The sequence below is a fragment of the Haemorhous mexicanus genome, chromosome Z (assembly GCF_027477595.1).
Source record: "Haemorhous mexicanus isolate bHaeMex1 chromosome Z, bHaeMex1.pri, whole genome shotgun sequence".
Lineage (NCBI taxonomy): Eukaryota > Metazoa > Chordata > Aves > Passeriformes > Fringillidae > Haemorhous > Haemorhous mexicanus.
Genome location: NC_082381.1, coordinates 78,568,938 through 78,583,158, shown reverse-complemented (window position 1 = coordinate 78,583,158; position 14,221 = coordinate 78,568,938). Strand labels below are relative to the sequence as shown.

Below are 14,221 nucleotides of genomic sequence, written 5' to 3'. Positions count from 1 at the left end.
TCTGGAATATCCCTTTGGTCACTTGGGGTCACCTGTCCCAGATGTGTTTCCCCCTAGCCTCCCACAGAAAAGGCCTTGGCTCTGTATAAGCTCTGCTCAGCAGCAACAGAAACAGCTCTATTATCATCACTGTGTTCAGCACAAATCCAAAACACAGCCCCAGCTGCTGTGGGGAAAATTAACTGCCCCGGCCAAAACCAGAACATCCTTGTAATACTTAAGAATCAAGGGTCAAGGTGGCATTTCCTGGAATGGAAATTGGCACACAGTTTAACTAGACACAGTTGCCAGTGAGAGGTATTTCACATTGCTTTTGATGACCCTGCCTGGTCCTAAGGCAGAAGGCTGACCACAGGTAGCCTGGGGGGCAGCCCTAGTTTTGCAGGTAAACTGCCCAACGTTGGTAAAAAGTGTCAGAGATTAATAGCCTTTAGTAACCAGGGCAGTGCTTACATATGTTAGGACTCCCCCAACCCTCAACCTTTCTTGATCAAACTTTACATTTGCTAAACAAATCCCTGTATTTCAAGGATAAATATGACTTAAATCAACATGAAGAGCCATAAAGAAACATAAAAATTGTGACATGGCATGTGAGCCATCTGTGTTACCTTGTTCAATTGTTTAGTGCAGTAGAATTGGTTAAATATCTATCACTGAGCTTTTCCCATGGAGGACAGCAGAATCCTGCCCTACAGAGTGTCTTGGATGCCTGGATTTTCCTTTTTCTTTCTATACATTATATAGTAGAAGTGTTGCATATCATGAAGAAATACAGAATCTCAGAATTTTATTCACGAACTTTTATTAAACTGAAATGCGAACACCATTGCAAAGAGATTTTACAATGACAAAAGATCCAAAAATTCATCAGAAAGCTACAGACCTCATAACAATATTGATCTTACAAGTGAAAACACTAACAGATTTTAGTAAAGCCAGCATTTTCAATATTAAGAACTTAAAAAATGTATTTGAAAGCATTTTCCTTTAGATACACTTAGAAACAATGAAGAATTCCTGAGCAACTACTTTTATACCAGTATTCTCCAAAGAATGTACATACAACTTATGAAATCTAATTCTTACAACTTCTTGTATTTTAGAAATTTACAAAAAAATTTGGATCTGGTTCATATAATAATTGTGCTTAAAGTCATTCTGTTGCTACAGTAATGACACTGCAATAACCTCTCGTGTTCCACATTGCATACAGATTTTGAAACTGTAGTGGAAAAAATGCCTAGCTTGTATTGCAAATCTACCAACGAAATGGTTTATGCAAATGGGAATAAGTTTGCTTGAAGTATTGGGTCATCTCTTTCTCTGCTGAAAATATACTGTTTATTCTGGACGTTACGGAAAAGGTGCAATTTTTGTTTCTTTGAGAGTCTGCTGGCACAATTAAAGGCAAGGGAGTTCCAGAGACTTTTACCCTCACTTAGTAACACATCAGAATTTTGAACAAATACAGATATTTGATGATTAACATGTTTTTTCTGGGCTGTACGTTTTCATAACAGTGCCCTCAGTACTGCTATATCTTACACAATGACTAAAACATACACAAAAACAACAAAAATATTCCAGAAGCCAAGATAGTGCTGAGTATCTCTGAGCAATATAACACGTTTATAAAAACTGAGGGTTGTATTATATCAGATGAACAGTTTTTGTAGTCAGAATAGAAAAAATTACTTTCCAAAATGAAAAGTAAACTACTCTAAAGCAGCCCAGGAGCTCTTTCTAAGTATAGCTGAGCAGTAGTTTCCTCTCCCTTTTGGAATGAAAGACAAAGGGATGAGAATTAAGAGTAGTCTACAGCATTATGAATATTAAAAAATATGATACAACATCATTATAGCTCTGTCTGTAGAAAAATCTGCCTTTTTCTAGACATGTAGAGTTTTGCATCCTACCGAAGGGAAATTTTCTACAAGTCATATGTACAACGATTTTCAGCATCCTCTAAAAATTATACTCAGTGCTACAAATCTCTAAAAATAACCACTGCAGGAACTGGAATGAAGTCTTCCAATGTTTATTGATGCCAAAATGAGGTGAAGGTACTCAGCAGCTCACAAAAACAGATCCAAAAGCAGCATTGTTAAAAAAAATAGTTAAATAATGTCAAGATCCAAGACAAGCAGCATCACTGAGTAGAAAAGGACAAGAAACCTTTCAAAAAGAGGAATATATAAAAAAAGACCTTTTTATATCTAACTGCTCTATGCACCAACATCGTGAGTATAAGATCAGCTTTTAGCATATCAGCACGCTAAGAGGCCACACAACTAATGCAGGTATTTTTCTTAACTACTTCCAACAGATATATTAGTGCCTCTTAAAAATGTAACATATTGAAGAGATGGATTTTAAACCTAACTTGGTAATTTTCAGAATTTATTACCAAGACAGAGACTTTCCAACTAAGGAAAGTATTAACAGATACACTGTCACAGCTATAAACTGAAACAATGCCCAGAAATGCCAAGAGGCCACTTAGAAATATCCCCAAAGTTTTTTTCTCTTGGAGCTTCTAGGTCATTGCATTATATATACTAAATAAAAACAATGCTTAACAATGGTTGACATATGTGTGGGACAATGTAAATGGATAAATCTCACCTGTGTATCTGTGTGAAAAACAGAAGGTTGTTTATAAAAGCAGTGAGGTGCACTTTATTTCTCTTGATTTTTTCCCTTAGGAATGTAGGAAATACAGTCTCAGATCAGATGCTGAGCCTGACTCTTCAAGTTTTGTTTTTTCCTGGGACCAATGTCAGATACGGGGAAGAAAAATCCTGTAACTGGCAGAAAATGAATGATCACTTCTCACTTCTCTGCTAATATGAAACAGCTGATCCATTGTAGCTGACTTCAGCATTCTGCCAACAATAAGGCTTTACTGCTTTTGCGGACTATACCAGGTAGCTGTGCACATTCCCACATTTGAAATTATTTTCTTCTCTTCCTTTTTTTCCCCTCACTAACTCATTTATTGCTCCTCTCAGTTCTGCTAGTGCTAATTTTTTACTGTCTATTCTCATATTTGATTCTTTACCTTCCATTTTCTTGTCTTCCCCCCCCCCCCGCCCCTTTTCAGCTGTAGTCAAAATGCACTTTTTCCCTCATCATTCCATCCCACACTGACTGTACTCCTTTTCTGTTCTGTCACATGCAGCAGTCTTGTCCCTCTCCCTGTCACTTAATGGAGAACTTGCCAGGACCAGGTTAACATTTGGACTCTATAACCTTACAGGTCTCTTCCAACCTAAACTGTTCTATGCTTCTATGATATTCAAGCTCTTTATATCCCCATGTATTATGTATTTAGGCATCCATTTATCTTTATTTTTCTGCTCGACATACACCAGAAAAATGAAGAAAATCCCTGATTTGTTTCAAAATGGTTTTCAAGGCTGAGCCACAAGGTTATTAAAATTGTTATAATTCAGTCCATCTTTCCACACCCACAGGAACTGGAGCCTGATTTTAGTGCGACTGTTTGAGATAGCTGAGAGCAGGGCTTTCCATTTTTACTCATTTAGAGACAAAACTGGAAGGTTTGCTTCCTAGGAACTCAACTGAAAACAGGTAATTCTAAATAGCAAGTATTGATAAATACCAAGTTCCACAGCTGAGATCCAGAATGAAAGCACCTCTGGAAAATTGGCTCAATCAGTCCCAGTGACCTGAAAATACTAATAGTGGCAAAAAACTTTTCAGGTCAGGACTGATGCTTGACTGCCCAAGGATATTCTTGCAAAGTGAAATTTTCTTTAGTTAGATTTCCAGCCCCCCCCATATTAAAAACATTTAATTTTGCTACACATCTAGAATATTCCATCCTCATACTACCACTGCCATGCAAGTGATGATTCCATGACAAGCTGTTTGTTAACAAAAATATTTTGAATTTACAGATAAAATTTTAAAATTCTTGATAGAGTGAGTCACAAATTTACACACAAAGCAAAATGCTTTTTCTTGTTTGCATTTTAAAGGGAGCAAAAAAAAAAAACCTCTGAGGTAGCAATTATTTGAGAATGTGATGACTGATCTCATGATGCTTTTTTTCACTTCATTTGTCTTTATGGCTTTGTAGATGTCTGATGTCTCTCAAGTGGCTTACAGGACTTCAGTTTCCTTGCACATCACCTTCAGATCAGTTTATAGTTGCCATGAAATTACGAAATACACTTACAGGCTTCATGATGTAAACCCCACATATACAATGCTTCAGAGAGCACAAAAAAATTCTGCTTATTCATTTTGAACATCTGCTGCTACTACACTTTGGATACTTGAATGACATTTAAAGCAGCTGTCTATTTTTCAGCCATTTAAACATAGACACACAGACAGATATACTACAGAATTCACTGGCTTGACATAAATCATCATTACATATTTGTTTTACAGTTTGTTCCATAAACACATACATCCTCTGACTAATATTATATCAGGTTAATTCACTGCATTTTTGTTAAATAATCTTCGTAGTTACATAGTCTCATAAAGACCAAACCTAAAGTCCTCATCATGTGTGATACTGAGCTTTGTGAGCATGTGCCAATTCATTAGTTTGTATTTCTTCTAAAGTCTGAAATATTACACAGAAATACTAAAATTGAACATGAAATATGTCTCTGCTAAAAAAAGTCTAGAAAACAACTGTATGGTAATGAATCATATTTGCCAATATTGAAGAAAAAATGTTAATAAAATTAGTCTGAGTCAGAAAGAAAGGTAATTAAACAGAAGATATATGTTCAATTTTAGGAATTTTGTAAAAGTAATTATGTACTAGAGTCTTTATGCTACCCTTTAGGGCTTTTATGCTATTACAAAGTAGTTCATACTATAAATGACACGTGGATAACTTTGACATTGAAAACAGCATTCACATTCTTGAAATAATTATTCCAAGTGAAAAATTTGACTAATCGTGAAAGAATTAGAGGGGTAAATCCTGTTCATCCCTCTGGATATCAAAGGAGGTATCAAGAGCCTGTTTTTCCCCACTGGTGTGCCATAATTTTATACTGATTGACTCTGTAGAACTGCTGCAAAAACTCATGTGCTTCCTAATGAAAAGCTTAAATACCTGCAAAAATATTGTTGCAAACAGAAAAAAATAATTATTTGAACATTAAAGGACCAAACACTTAGCTGAAGGTTATTTTGATTATACAGAACACTAGTATGTTTTTTTTTAATGTACTTTCAGATGTTTAAGGTCACTTTCAGAAGCTCTGCCACAGAGAGGAACAAGGTGTTTTGGAAAATATAAGCAAATCCAAGGGAAAATTAATCTATCTGCACATTTGTTCAGCTTCAAGAATAAATATATTCATGACAATGTGTTCGAATTACATTTAGCTAGCAAATCCCCCAACACTTCAAAGCAGCATGCAAATGCCTCTTTTCCACTGCAGCTGACTTTCCCTTTTCACAGGGAGACATGATTATTTGGCATATTGAGACATTCATCAGCAAAGGTGGGAGATGCTCAACACCACACAAAGTAATTTAGGCTGCAGCTCTTTAACAGTTTCAGTATTCATTTATGACAAAGCAGAGAAACTCCTTGACTCTCCTTCTGTGTGGATCATTGCAGGCACACATGCCTACAGTTAGGCAGGATGAATCATCCCCTTGAAATCTGCTAACTGTTGTGTCTGTTTGCTTCAGGTGAAAAGTAGCTTCAGGTGAAAAGATACGGTGGGAACAGCCTGTTAATGTCGTACACCTGGGTAGTCACTGTGTTCTAACCTAAGAAATGTACTCTATAAGAACATCTTTAGGCTCTAGGCTTGATGAGATACTACAGCTTCTGTGCATTACTAGATACAAGGCCTGCAGCAGCATATCTTTATGCACATCATTAGGTGTCGGAAACAACACAGATAGAGTTATCTGTGTAAAGAAAGAGGAATGTGTCTGATCCTATCAGCTCTGTCAGATTCAGTCAGAAAACTGAAGGGTTAATAAAACACTGTCAGACACAGTGTGTTGTCAGCTTACACACACATTCCTCATAATTCAAGAGTTTCTTTGCAGTGCTTCCAGCATCTCTAGAAATTTGTAAGGTATACTACAGAGAGAGAGAGTATGGTAAAATTGTTCTATTAACTATAACTGAACAGAGTTTTATGTTTGGTACCTGGAGTAGCCCCTTCATGTCTTCATGTGTTAAATAAGTGATTGAATCGGGAATCTAGGATACCTTCCCACACCTTCAGTGGAGCATCCAGACTGCTCTGATCAGCCCCTGAAAGTGGGCAGCTGCCTGTATAGAGGACAGGCTCTAAATCTGATGCCACCCTAATGCTGCAGTCTGCACTACCACGTATGTTTACAGACACACAGATCATTAGTTAAGTTCTAATGCCCTGTCTGTGCAAACGCTAGGTGGTTCTATCAACCTGTGCTTGAGCAGTTCCAGGGCTTTGAAGGTAAAGGGTGAGAGCCTGATTTGCTGAATTAGATAGGGCCTTCTGGGACCTTCAAAATCTGAAATTTTCTTTTGTCTGGCTCTGCAGCAGGTACCTGATACTGCAGGAAGGCTTGTTCAGTGCATAAAATCATAAAAATATGGAGAAAAGTAAAGCTGTTCAGGAAGGAGACTAACAAAAGAGAGCCCATCTATCAAATTCACTCTCCTTCACAGGTGGAAGATCATTACCTCACCATAAATTTCCAGTTTCCCCTGAAGCTAGAGATGCTGGCTAAATACTTGGCTCACTTTTAACCAGTCATCACATGATCATACTTTTCTGGAGTCAACTAAACTTTTGTTTCAAGAAGGAAGGTCAGAGCAACTTTGCAGCCACTACAGCATCATTGTGATTCTGTCTTCAGGTACATGGGATATAATGGATCCTTACTGCTCCCACTGCTGTTCTGGGGACACATGACCAGCCCAAGTATATGGACTCGTCTCCTCATTCCCACTGCTTTTTTAGTGGAGGTCTGATTCGGACCTTTGAGGCTGATTCCAAAACTAATGTTCATAAATTTATTATGAAAAATATGACTTCAAATTTTACTTCCAGAGAAAAGTGCAGGATACAGGAGAGCCCCATGTCATTTACAACTGGCATCAGAGTACAAATTCAAAGGGAAAGAACCTTGGGTCTCAAAACCTCAACTCTATTTTAATTATATAATTACAGGTAATAAAAAACCTGTGAAACAAATAATTTACAATTCAAATAGTAATATATCTGTAATATATTAGAAATATAGTTTAAAAATGGCTCCATATTCTTAATTAGTATAAAGTATAATTTTATGCTTTGTGTAGAAATTATAGCTTTACTTGTTGCTGCCTCAGCAGAAGGAAAGAGAAAAGTTCCTAGGCAGCTAAATAGCATTGGGAAATTAAAAAATATTCCATTTTGCTCTTTTTTTGGTAATAGAAAAATAGCCTTTAAAAATACATAGTTAAACTTATGGGCTTATATTAAAGTAAAATTGTATATTATATACAGTAAGGCAGTATATCATATATTATCCTGTTTTCTTTTTCATTTTGGTTTGTCCAGACTAGGATATGAATGGGATGCAGTTTTCTGTCACACTGAAACAAAGCAAAAATATATTTTGAATAATTTGTTATTTTACTGTCATTTGTAGAATATATTCACTTTTATATATGATTTGGCATGCACAAGAGCTCCTTTTTCTCAAGGATTGAGAAAAAAGATAAAGAAAACAATGCAGTGTCAGAATGCATTCAGAAGAAAACACATTGTAGGAAAGAATACAGTTGTGCAATGATTTATCTAATGTAGAAACTACATTAGATCAGATCGCTATGGTTAGCTGACTCACCCATAACAATTTTCATCTTTGTTGAATCTGTGGTATTTCCTTAGGCTTTATCAACCAACAAAAGTTTTGCAGAACTGAAAAATTATTTTACACTGCATTTTTCATGACAGACAAGATGCATTTCCTCGTTTCACTGTGTCAGAAATGTGTGCTAATGATCCAGGATTTACGTCCACGACTATTACCTCAACTCACAGATTATTTTATTACCTGTACAATGCACATAGGATGATAGGCTTTTGGAGGCTAGGCTTTTCTAAAGAACTGTTTGCTATGTGATTTTGTTTTACTGTGTGTAACTACTAAGTATGTGCTGTACTAAAAGGTTATTTAAAGGAGGGCATAAAGGAAGATGGATCCATGTAGTCTGATCCACTGGTGTCTCTTCTGGAGTCACCTGGAGTTGTCGTGCTGTAGCTCGTATTCTTCTCACCTTGACTTTGCTGAGGGTTCTGAGATGTTTCTGCTGCAGGTTCTTGAGACACAGGTGTGTTCTGGCAGCGCTGATCTGGCAATAATACTAAAATGTGATGGTCCACAACTGTTGAGACCTTGGTATATTCTTTGCTGGTTCCTGGAACAGTGCATTTTTTGGTCTTTCCATTGTTTTCTTTATGTTTCAGTAATAGTGTTGGTTCCTCATCTTGTCTGACTTTATGAACTTCTACATAGTCCATTAGTTTAGGATTCAGGAAAGGTGACTTGTTAGAATGTTCGTTTTGTCTGATCTGCACTGTGTTTTGGTCAGTTTTGGAATATTCCACCTCGCTTATCTTTTCCAGGTCATCATACACAGTTTCAGCAATAGGATATAGTGACTGACGCCTTTCTTCATTTCCCACCAAAACTGGTGAAGAGTTCACATTTGTGGTGTTCAGTGTTATCTTGAATGCCTCCACAGTGCTGTGGTAGGCAAACATAGCAGCCTGATTACTGGGTAACTGAGCTGCCAGCCATGTGCACGACTTTACACTCTCACAAGGGAGTGTTTTCTGTTCTGAGGCCGGGGCCCCACAGCGAGTGTCCCAGCTCCCTTTACCCCCTTTCTTTTCTTTAGCTCTTACATCTTGTGTTTGAAGAGTAGATGGAAGGCTGCGGGATTCCCTGCACTTCACAGGGAGGAGAGAAGGGCTATCACAGCTCCCTCGGCCTGAGTCACTGTCTGTTTCCTTGAGTATAATTTTTGTGTTTTTGCTGGGAGTGTCATGACTTGGCATGAGTTGCTGATCCTCACTGTCCTCTACCTCCAGATATTCTATCAGTAGTTCCTCGCAGTCTGATGTTGGAGGGAAACCATGGCAACCAAGAGCACTCAGTAATTCTTCAGATTTTCCTGTCTGAAGGTATAATGAAGAGGATATAATTTTTCATTGTCAACCTTAGGGATTATATGACTAGAACAACTGTGAACAATCTACATATTTGATGTACAAACACTTTGATAGTTACACTGCTAGACCTAAACTTGATTTCTACTGCTGCAGAAAATATTGAAAGAAGGGAAAAAAAATTCCTGAATTTCCTCAGTGGGGAGACAAACCTAAAATTCATGTTTGTAATGTGGGAGGAGCGGGGAGCTTTTGGCAGGTATGGGTTTCCTGAGTTTAACAAGAAGGAAATGGAGGAGAATTGCAGTGTAGACATGTCCTGCCTCTGCAGCACGGCAAAAGAAAATGGAGAGCATCTTCCATAAGAACAACTAGGCAGTTCAGAGAGGCATTTTCTTATGTCCCAGGAAACAGGGCAGTCACAAACCCTGTTCTTAAACTCCTGTTACAAATGAAAGACAAAACTCTGACTCACGCATATCCTGCACATGTTTAACCAGGAGGTGTTGCTTATTTCCAAGATTGATTAATTGAAGCAGTTTTACACTTTACTGTGGTAACTGTGTTTGCTAGTACGTAAGTTGGAAAAGTGAGCTATGGTGAATTCTTTTGTTGTTGGCTATGGTACTCACCTCCAGTAGATGTGTATCTATGCCTTTTATCTTTGGTCCTGGAACTGGTGGCAGGATAAAGGCCATCATTCTAAAAAAAGCCCAGAGCAAACATACCAGGAGTAAATACAGACCCTAGCTCACTATTTGTTCTCCCACTTCCTCAGAATATGACTGAGTTTTAAACATTTCTCCCATATCTCATATGTCCCAGTTGGACCTCTGTCTACTGTATGCCTGTCAAGCTGAGTAACTGACAAATGAGTTACAGCTCATAAAGTACCCTTAGATTTATTATAAAAAACACCAGTAATACAAAAGTTATTCAACTGGAAAAGTAAAATTACTAATGTGCTTTTTATTGCCATCTGTCCCTTAACCTCCAGTTCTCTAATACCATTGTAAATTTACCACTGGCCAAGAAACAGTGAAGTGAGGCACAGTTCAGGAGGGTTAGTGGGGCTGTCTGTTCATGTTTGACTGTCACCTGACTACTGCTAAACAGGATGGCTTTTCCAAATACAGTTTCTATCCCTTTCTTCAACTCAGCCAGTATTTTTTGTCAGACTTGTACAAAAGCAATAATCTTTGCAACACCTTTCTCTTTCAAACTTGATTTAAATTAGCCAGGATTCTAAGAAATCATTTCGGAAATTGATACAGAGGCTGGCAGAAAGACAATCTCACAATATAACCTTGTTTACTTTGGGAAATTATGACAAAACCCAAAGAAATGTCTCCTACGAGAACAGGGATACTCCAAGTAATGTTTGATGAATATAACATGACTAACCAAGATTAGTCAGATCTAACAGGGCTGTTTCTAACTGAGAATTTATCCTGGTTTCCATAAGGAGCAGAAACACTGCTTAATCAGTTGCAAATTAAGTCAAATACCTACAGCTAATAGTTTATAAGCTAAGGTAAATGCTATAGGAAATTGAATCAAATATTAGGAGTCTATTTTTGAAAAGTTTTCTCCCATCTTGAACTCCATGTAATTGTGAAATTGGCGGCTTACCTGTACCCTTTCATAATCATTATCCAGCTCATGATTAAACATATAAGAGATGACAGGACACCAACGATGATCCACACAACCATATCTTTTACTCTAAAGTCTAAGAAAAACCAGAATTATTCAAGGACACATATTTAGCATATGCACAGTCAGCATGCCAAAAAACCTCACAAATTACTTTTATTTTAAAAACTGGCCTAAACTGCCAAATTTATTATTGAACAGAAAGCTTCAGCAGCACAGATTGATATTACAATCCCTGTAATATCAAATAATGAATATAATTTTTACTAATGGTACTGCACAGGAAATAAACTGTCTTGGAAAAATCATACAAAAATGCATGGAGAGGAAAATTTTGTCACAGCCAATTATACAGATTGGGTTCAAATCCAGTTGTACCAAACCTGTAGTCATTTCATTATTAAATACATATACAATTAATTAAATGCTGGGTAAAGTGACCTAGGACTACATATTTTTAAGGATTTTTGTTGTAATGTAACACTTTTTATACTGAAGTGCTTATTTCATATTAATTCCAGATAAAGAGTAATGAAGAGCTGTTACTGTTGGAAGGCAGTTGCTCTTTGTTGTCTGTGTCACAGTTTTAATGCAGTTGCCAGTGTTCTTTTAATTAAAAACTACCATAAAGAGAACAAATGAGGCAACAGACAGAAAGTACATGGTTTAAATAACCAAAGAAATTATTCACCCTCTTAACTCTATCATAAAGTAATGAAGGGGAAAGGTATCTGGCTGGGTATGGTGCAGGGATGATAAGGATTTGGTTACCTTAGCAATGATGTTCTTGTCTGTCCTAGGGAAACTAAGGGGTCTGCATGGGTGCTGCCAAGAGCTAACAAAAAAATATAACACGAACTTGCATGTAATAACAACTATAGAAGGGATGCCTGGTCACTCACCAGTAGGGATCTCAATATACATTTCTGGGCTCCACTCACTCCACAGTCCATGGTGGTCTGGTTTGCAGTGAATCTGTACAATGTACCTCTTTCCAGGATTTAAACTAAACATTTTGTATTGTGTTTGCTGTCCAACAAAAATAGTCTGAAAATAAAAAAAATGTCACAGCTAAGGTTTTGGTAATCAAGATAAGAATATAGAATGATTCTGGATATCTTTTCCTCACAATTATTGAGCAGGCACGGAATAATGGTGCATTTATTTCAGTTCTATACTTTAGCTTTCTAGCAGAGGGGAATGAGATCTGGCTGTGGTATATAGTGCAAATTAAACTGCTGTAAAAACACATCATGAATTTATGGCAAATAGGAGAGGACCTGTGGTAATGGTAGTGGCAATGGTGACAGGAAGAGGAGGAGGCAGAGACGAATGAGGGAGGAAGAAAGAGAGATGGAGAAAGAAAATGCAGAGAGGAAGAGGGAATTGTGGAAGTGCACAGGGTAATAAAAAGTATTTGCAATGGCCAAAGGGAAGTGCAGTGGGAGGGGGAAGGCAGGAGGAGATACAGAGGTGGTTTGGAAGTTCTGCAGAAGAAGGGGATGGAATCAAATACCAACAGCTGGAGTCTTTAATTTGCCACTCAGCTGTTTAAGTTGTACATCCCGGCCATAAAAACTTATTACTGTTGTGTGGCCACTACAGTTACTACCTAATGGTTATTTATATAAATTCAAATTATTTTATGTAATGTCACTGAGCTTTCTGTTACCTAAGAAGAGCCTGTGGTTAAGAACAAATTATCATTAAAGAAATGTGACAAAATGAGAAGGAATAATTTAAACTACAATGCCAATATGATTAATAAATAATGACCACAATTAAAAACAAATACTTTATTACCTGCTATTGTACAGCAGCATCTGAGATACCAGCAGAAAATCATCGGTCAAACAAGCACTTTTGAAAAATTATGAACTATTCAGAGTGCCCGCTTCATTACATTCAGGCATGGAACCTGGCAGACTAAATCCAGCTGGTCAGAAAACATTATCTAGCAAAAACTTGTGACATCCTTACCTCCCATTCCTCTCCTTCTTCAGGCTTCAGTCGCAATTCATATTCAAGGGTAAGCCATCCAGACCTGACATCAGCCAGTGGGGGTGGAGACCACGTCAGGACCAGATACGGTTTTCTCTTTATTGACTTTTTTAATTCCAGAGTTATATTCACAGGAGGATCTGGCTGTACTGTTGAAATAAAAGAACTGTCAATAAGACTCTAAGTGACATTTTTCCTTGCAGCTTAGGAAGAAATATAAAATTATGTGACTGAAGAGTTGCCGCCTCCATTGGGTCTGGTAATTTAGAACTACTACTGTAATATTGAAATCTGTAATACTGTAATATAGAAACTGAAAGAGTTTTAAGTATGGAATTATGAATTTTAACCCCCCCCCCCGAATAGTAGTAAGTGTGTTGAATTCATGGTGAGATTTGCCCTAATCCTTTATCATCAAAAATATTTTTTCTTACATCTTCATTTAATTTACTTTCCCCCATAACTGTATTTCAAAGTTAACATCTTTAATGTTACATTATGAAAGTTGTGTTCTACTGTAATCTTATCAAAGCTTGGCATAAATATTTAGGAACACTGAAACATGGATGAAGCGAGTGAAACTTGTCCCCTCCATCTTTTACATTCAGAAAACACAACTGCATGATCCCTACACTTTTAAGTAAGGATATTTTAAAGCAAACCAGAACAGCATATTAAAGCTCTACCTGTATTTCAAAGATAAACTGAAACAGAACACAAGTTTCTTATACAGTCAGACTTGCATCTTCCTCAGTTCAGAGGTAGAGCTTCTGCATATTGTGCATATATTTTACCACCGTCTGATCAAAGATTCATCAGGTCATTGCACTGAGGTAAAGTATAAAGCCATTTCTCCAGCAGCCTTTTCCCAGTTGCCAGACTCCTGGCAGCCAGATCCTTGACAACAAAATGGTTATCAACGATAATGTTCCGTTCCCTTAGATAAAACCCTAATTACTTCTCCACAGTCACTCTGTAGAAAAAGTCTTAGAAGAGATTATCAGTACACTGCTATAAAAAGCACTAATGCAGCTTCTCTTGGGTCTGGAAACTACTTTTTGGTAATCAGATTTAAGTATTATTAGTTAAAAGATCAAATTTATTTCTGCTGCTTGTACAGTGGAAAAAAGATTTTAGCTGGATAATGTTTCTTAGGGTTTGACTACAAGAAATATGGAAAACCAATAAATGTTTATCTGAACATAATTTTAAAGCTTTTAGCATTTTTGGCTTCTTCAGAAAATAAGATGGTAAAGGGATGAAAATTGATTTGTTATTACACTAAGGAATATCTTATTTGTATAAGATTTTCACTTGGATATAATACTATATACAATGGAGAGCTGGAATTAAAAGTCTTGTGTCAAAACCCATGATTCTGAATAATTTGGTTC

The 14,221-nt window shown here is 37.0% G+C and overlaps 1 protein-coding gene across 4 annotated transcripts in view; it reads right to left on the bottom strand.

Moving 5' to 3' along the window:
- Positions 1 to 788: 788 nt before the first annotated feature.
- Positions 789 to 14,221, bottom strand: part of PRLR (prolactin receptor) — a 133,936-nt gene continuing 120,503 nt past the window's right edge. For all 4 annotated transcript variants that reach the window (XM_059836670.1, XM_059836673.1, XM_059836672.1 and 1 more), the window contains 5 exons: positions 12,807 to 12,976; positions 11,729 to 11,873; positions 10,803 to 10,902; positions 9,803 to 9,872; positions 789 to 9,179 (listed from right to left, as the gene is read on the bottom strand). In XM_059836670.1, the coding sequence (XP_059692653.1) occupies positions 8,169 to 9,179; positions 9,803 to 9,872; positions 10,803 to 10,902; positions 11,729 to 11,873; positions 12,807 to 12,976 (1,496 nt within the window). In that variant the 3' untranslated portion in view covers positions 789 to 8,168. The remainder of the gene's footprint in view (positions 9,180 to 9,802; positions 9,873 to 10,802; positions 10,903 to 11,728; positions 11,874 to 12,806; positions 12,977 to 14,221) is intronic.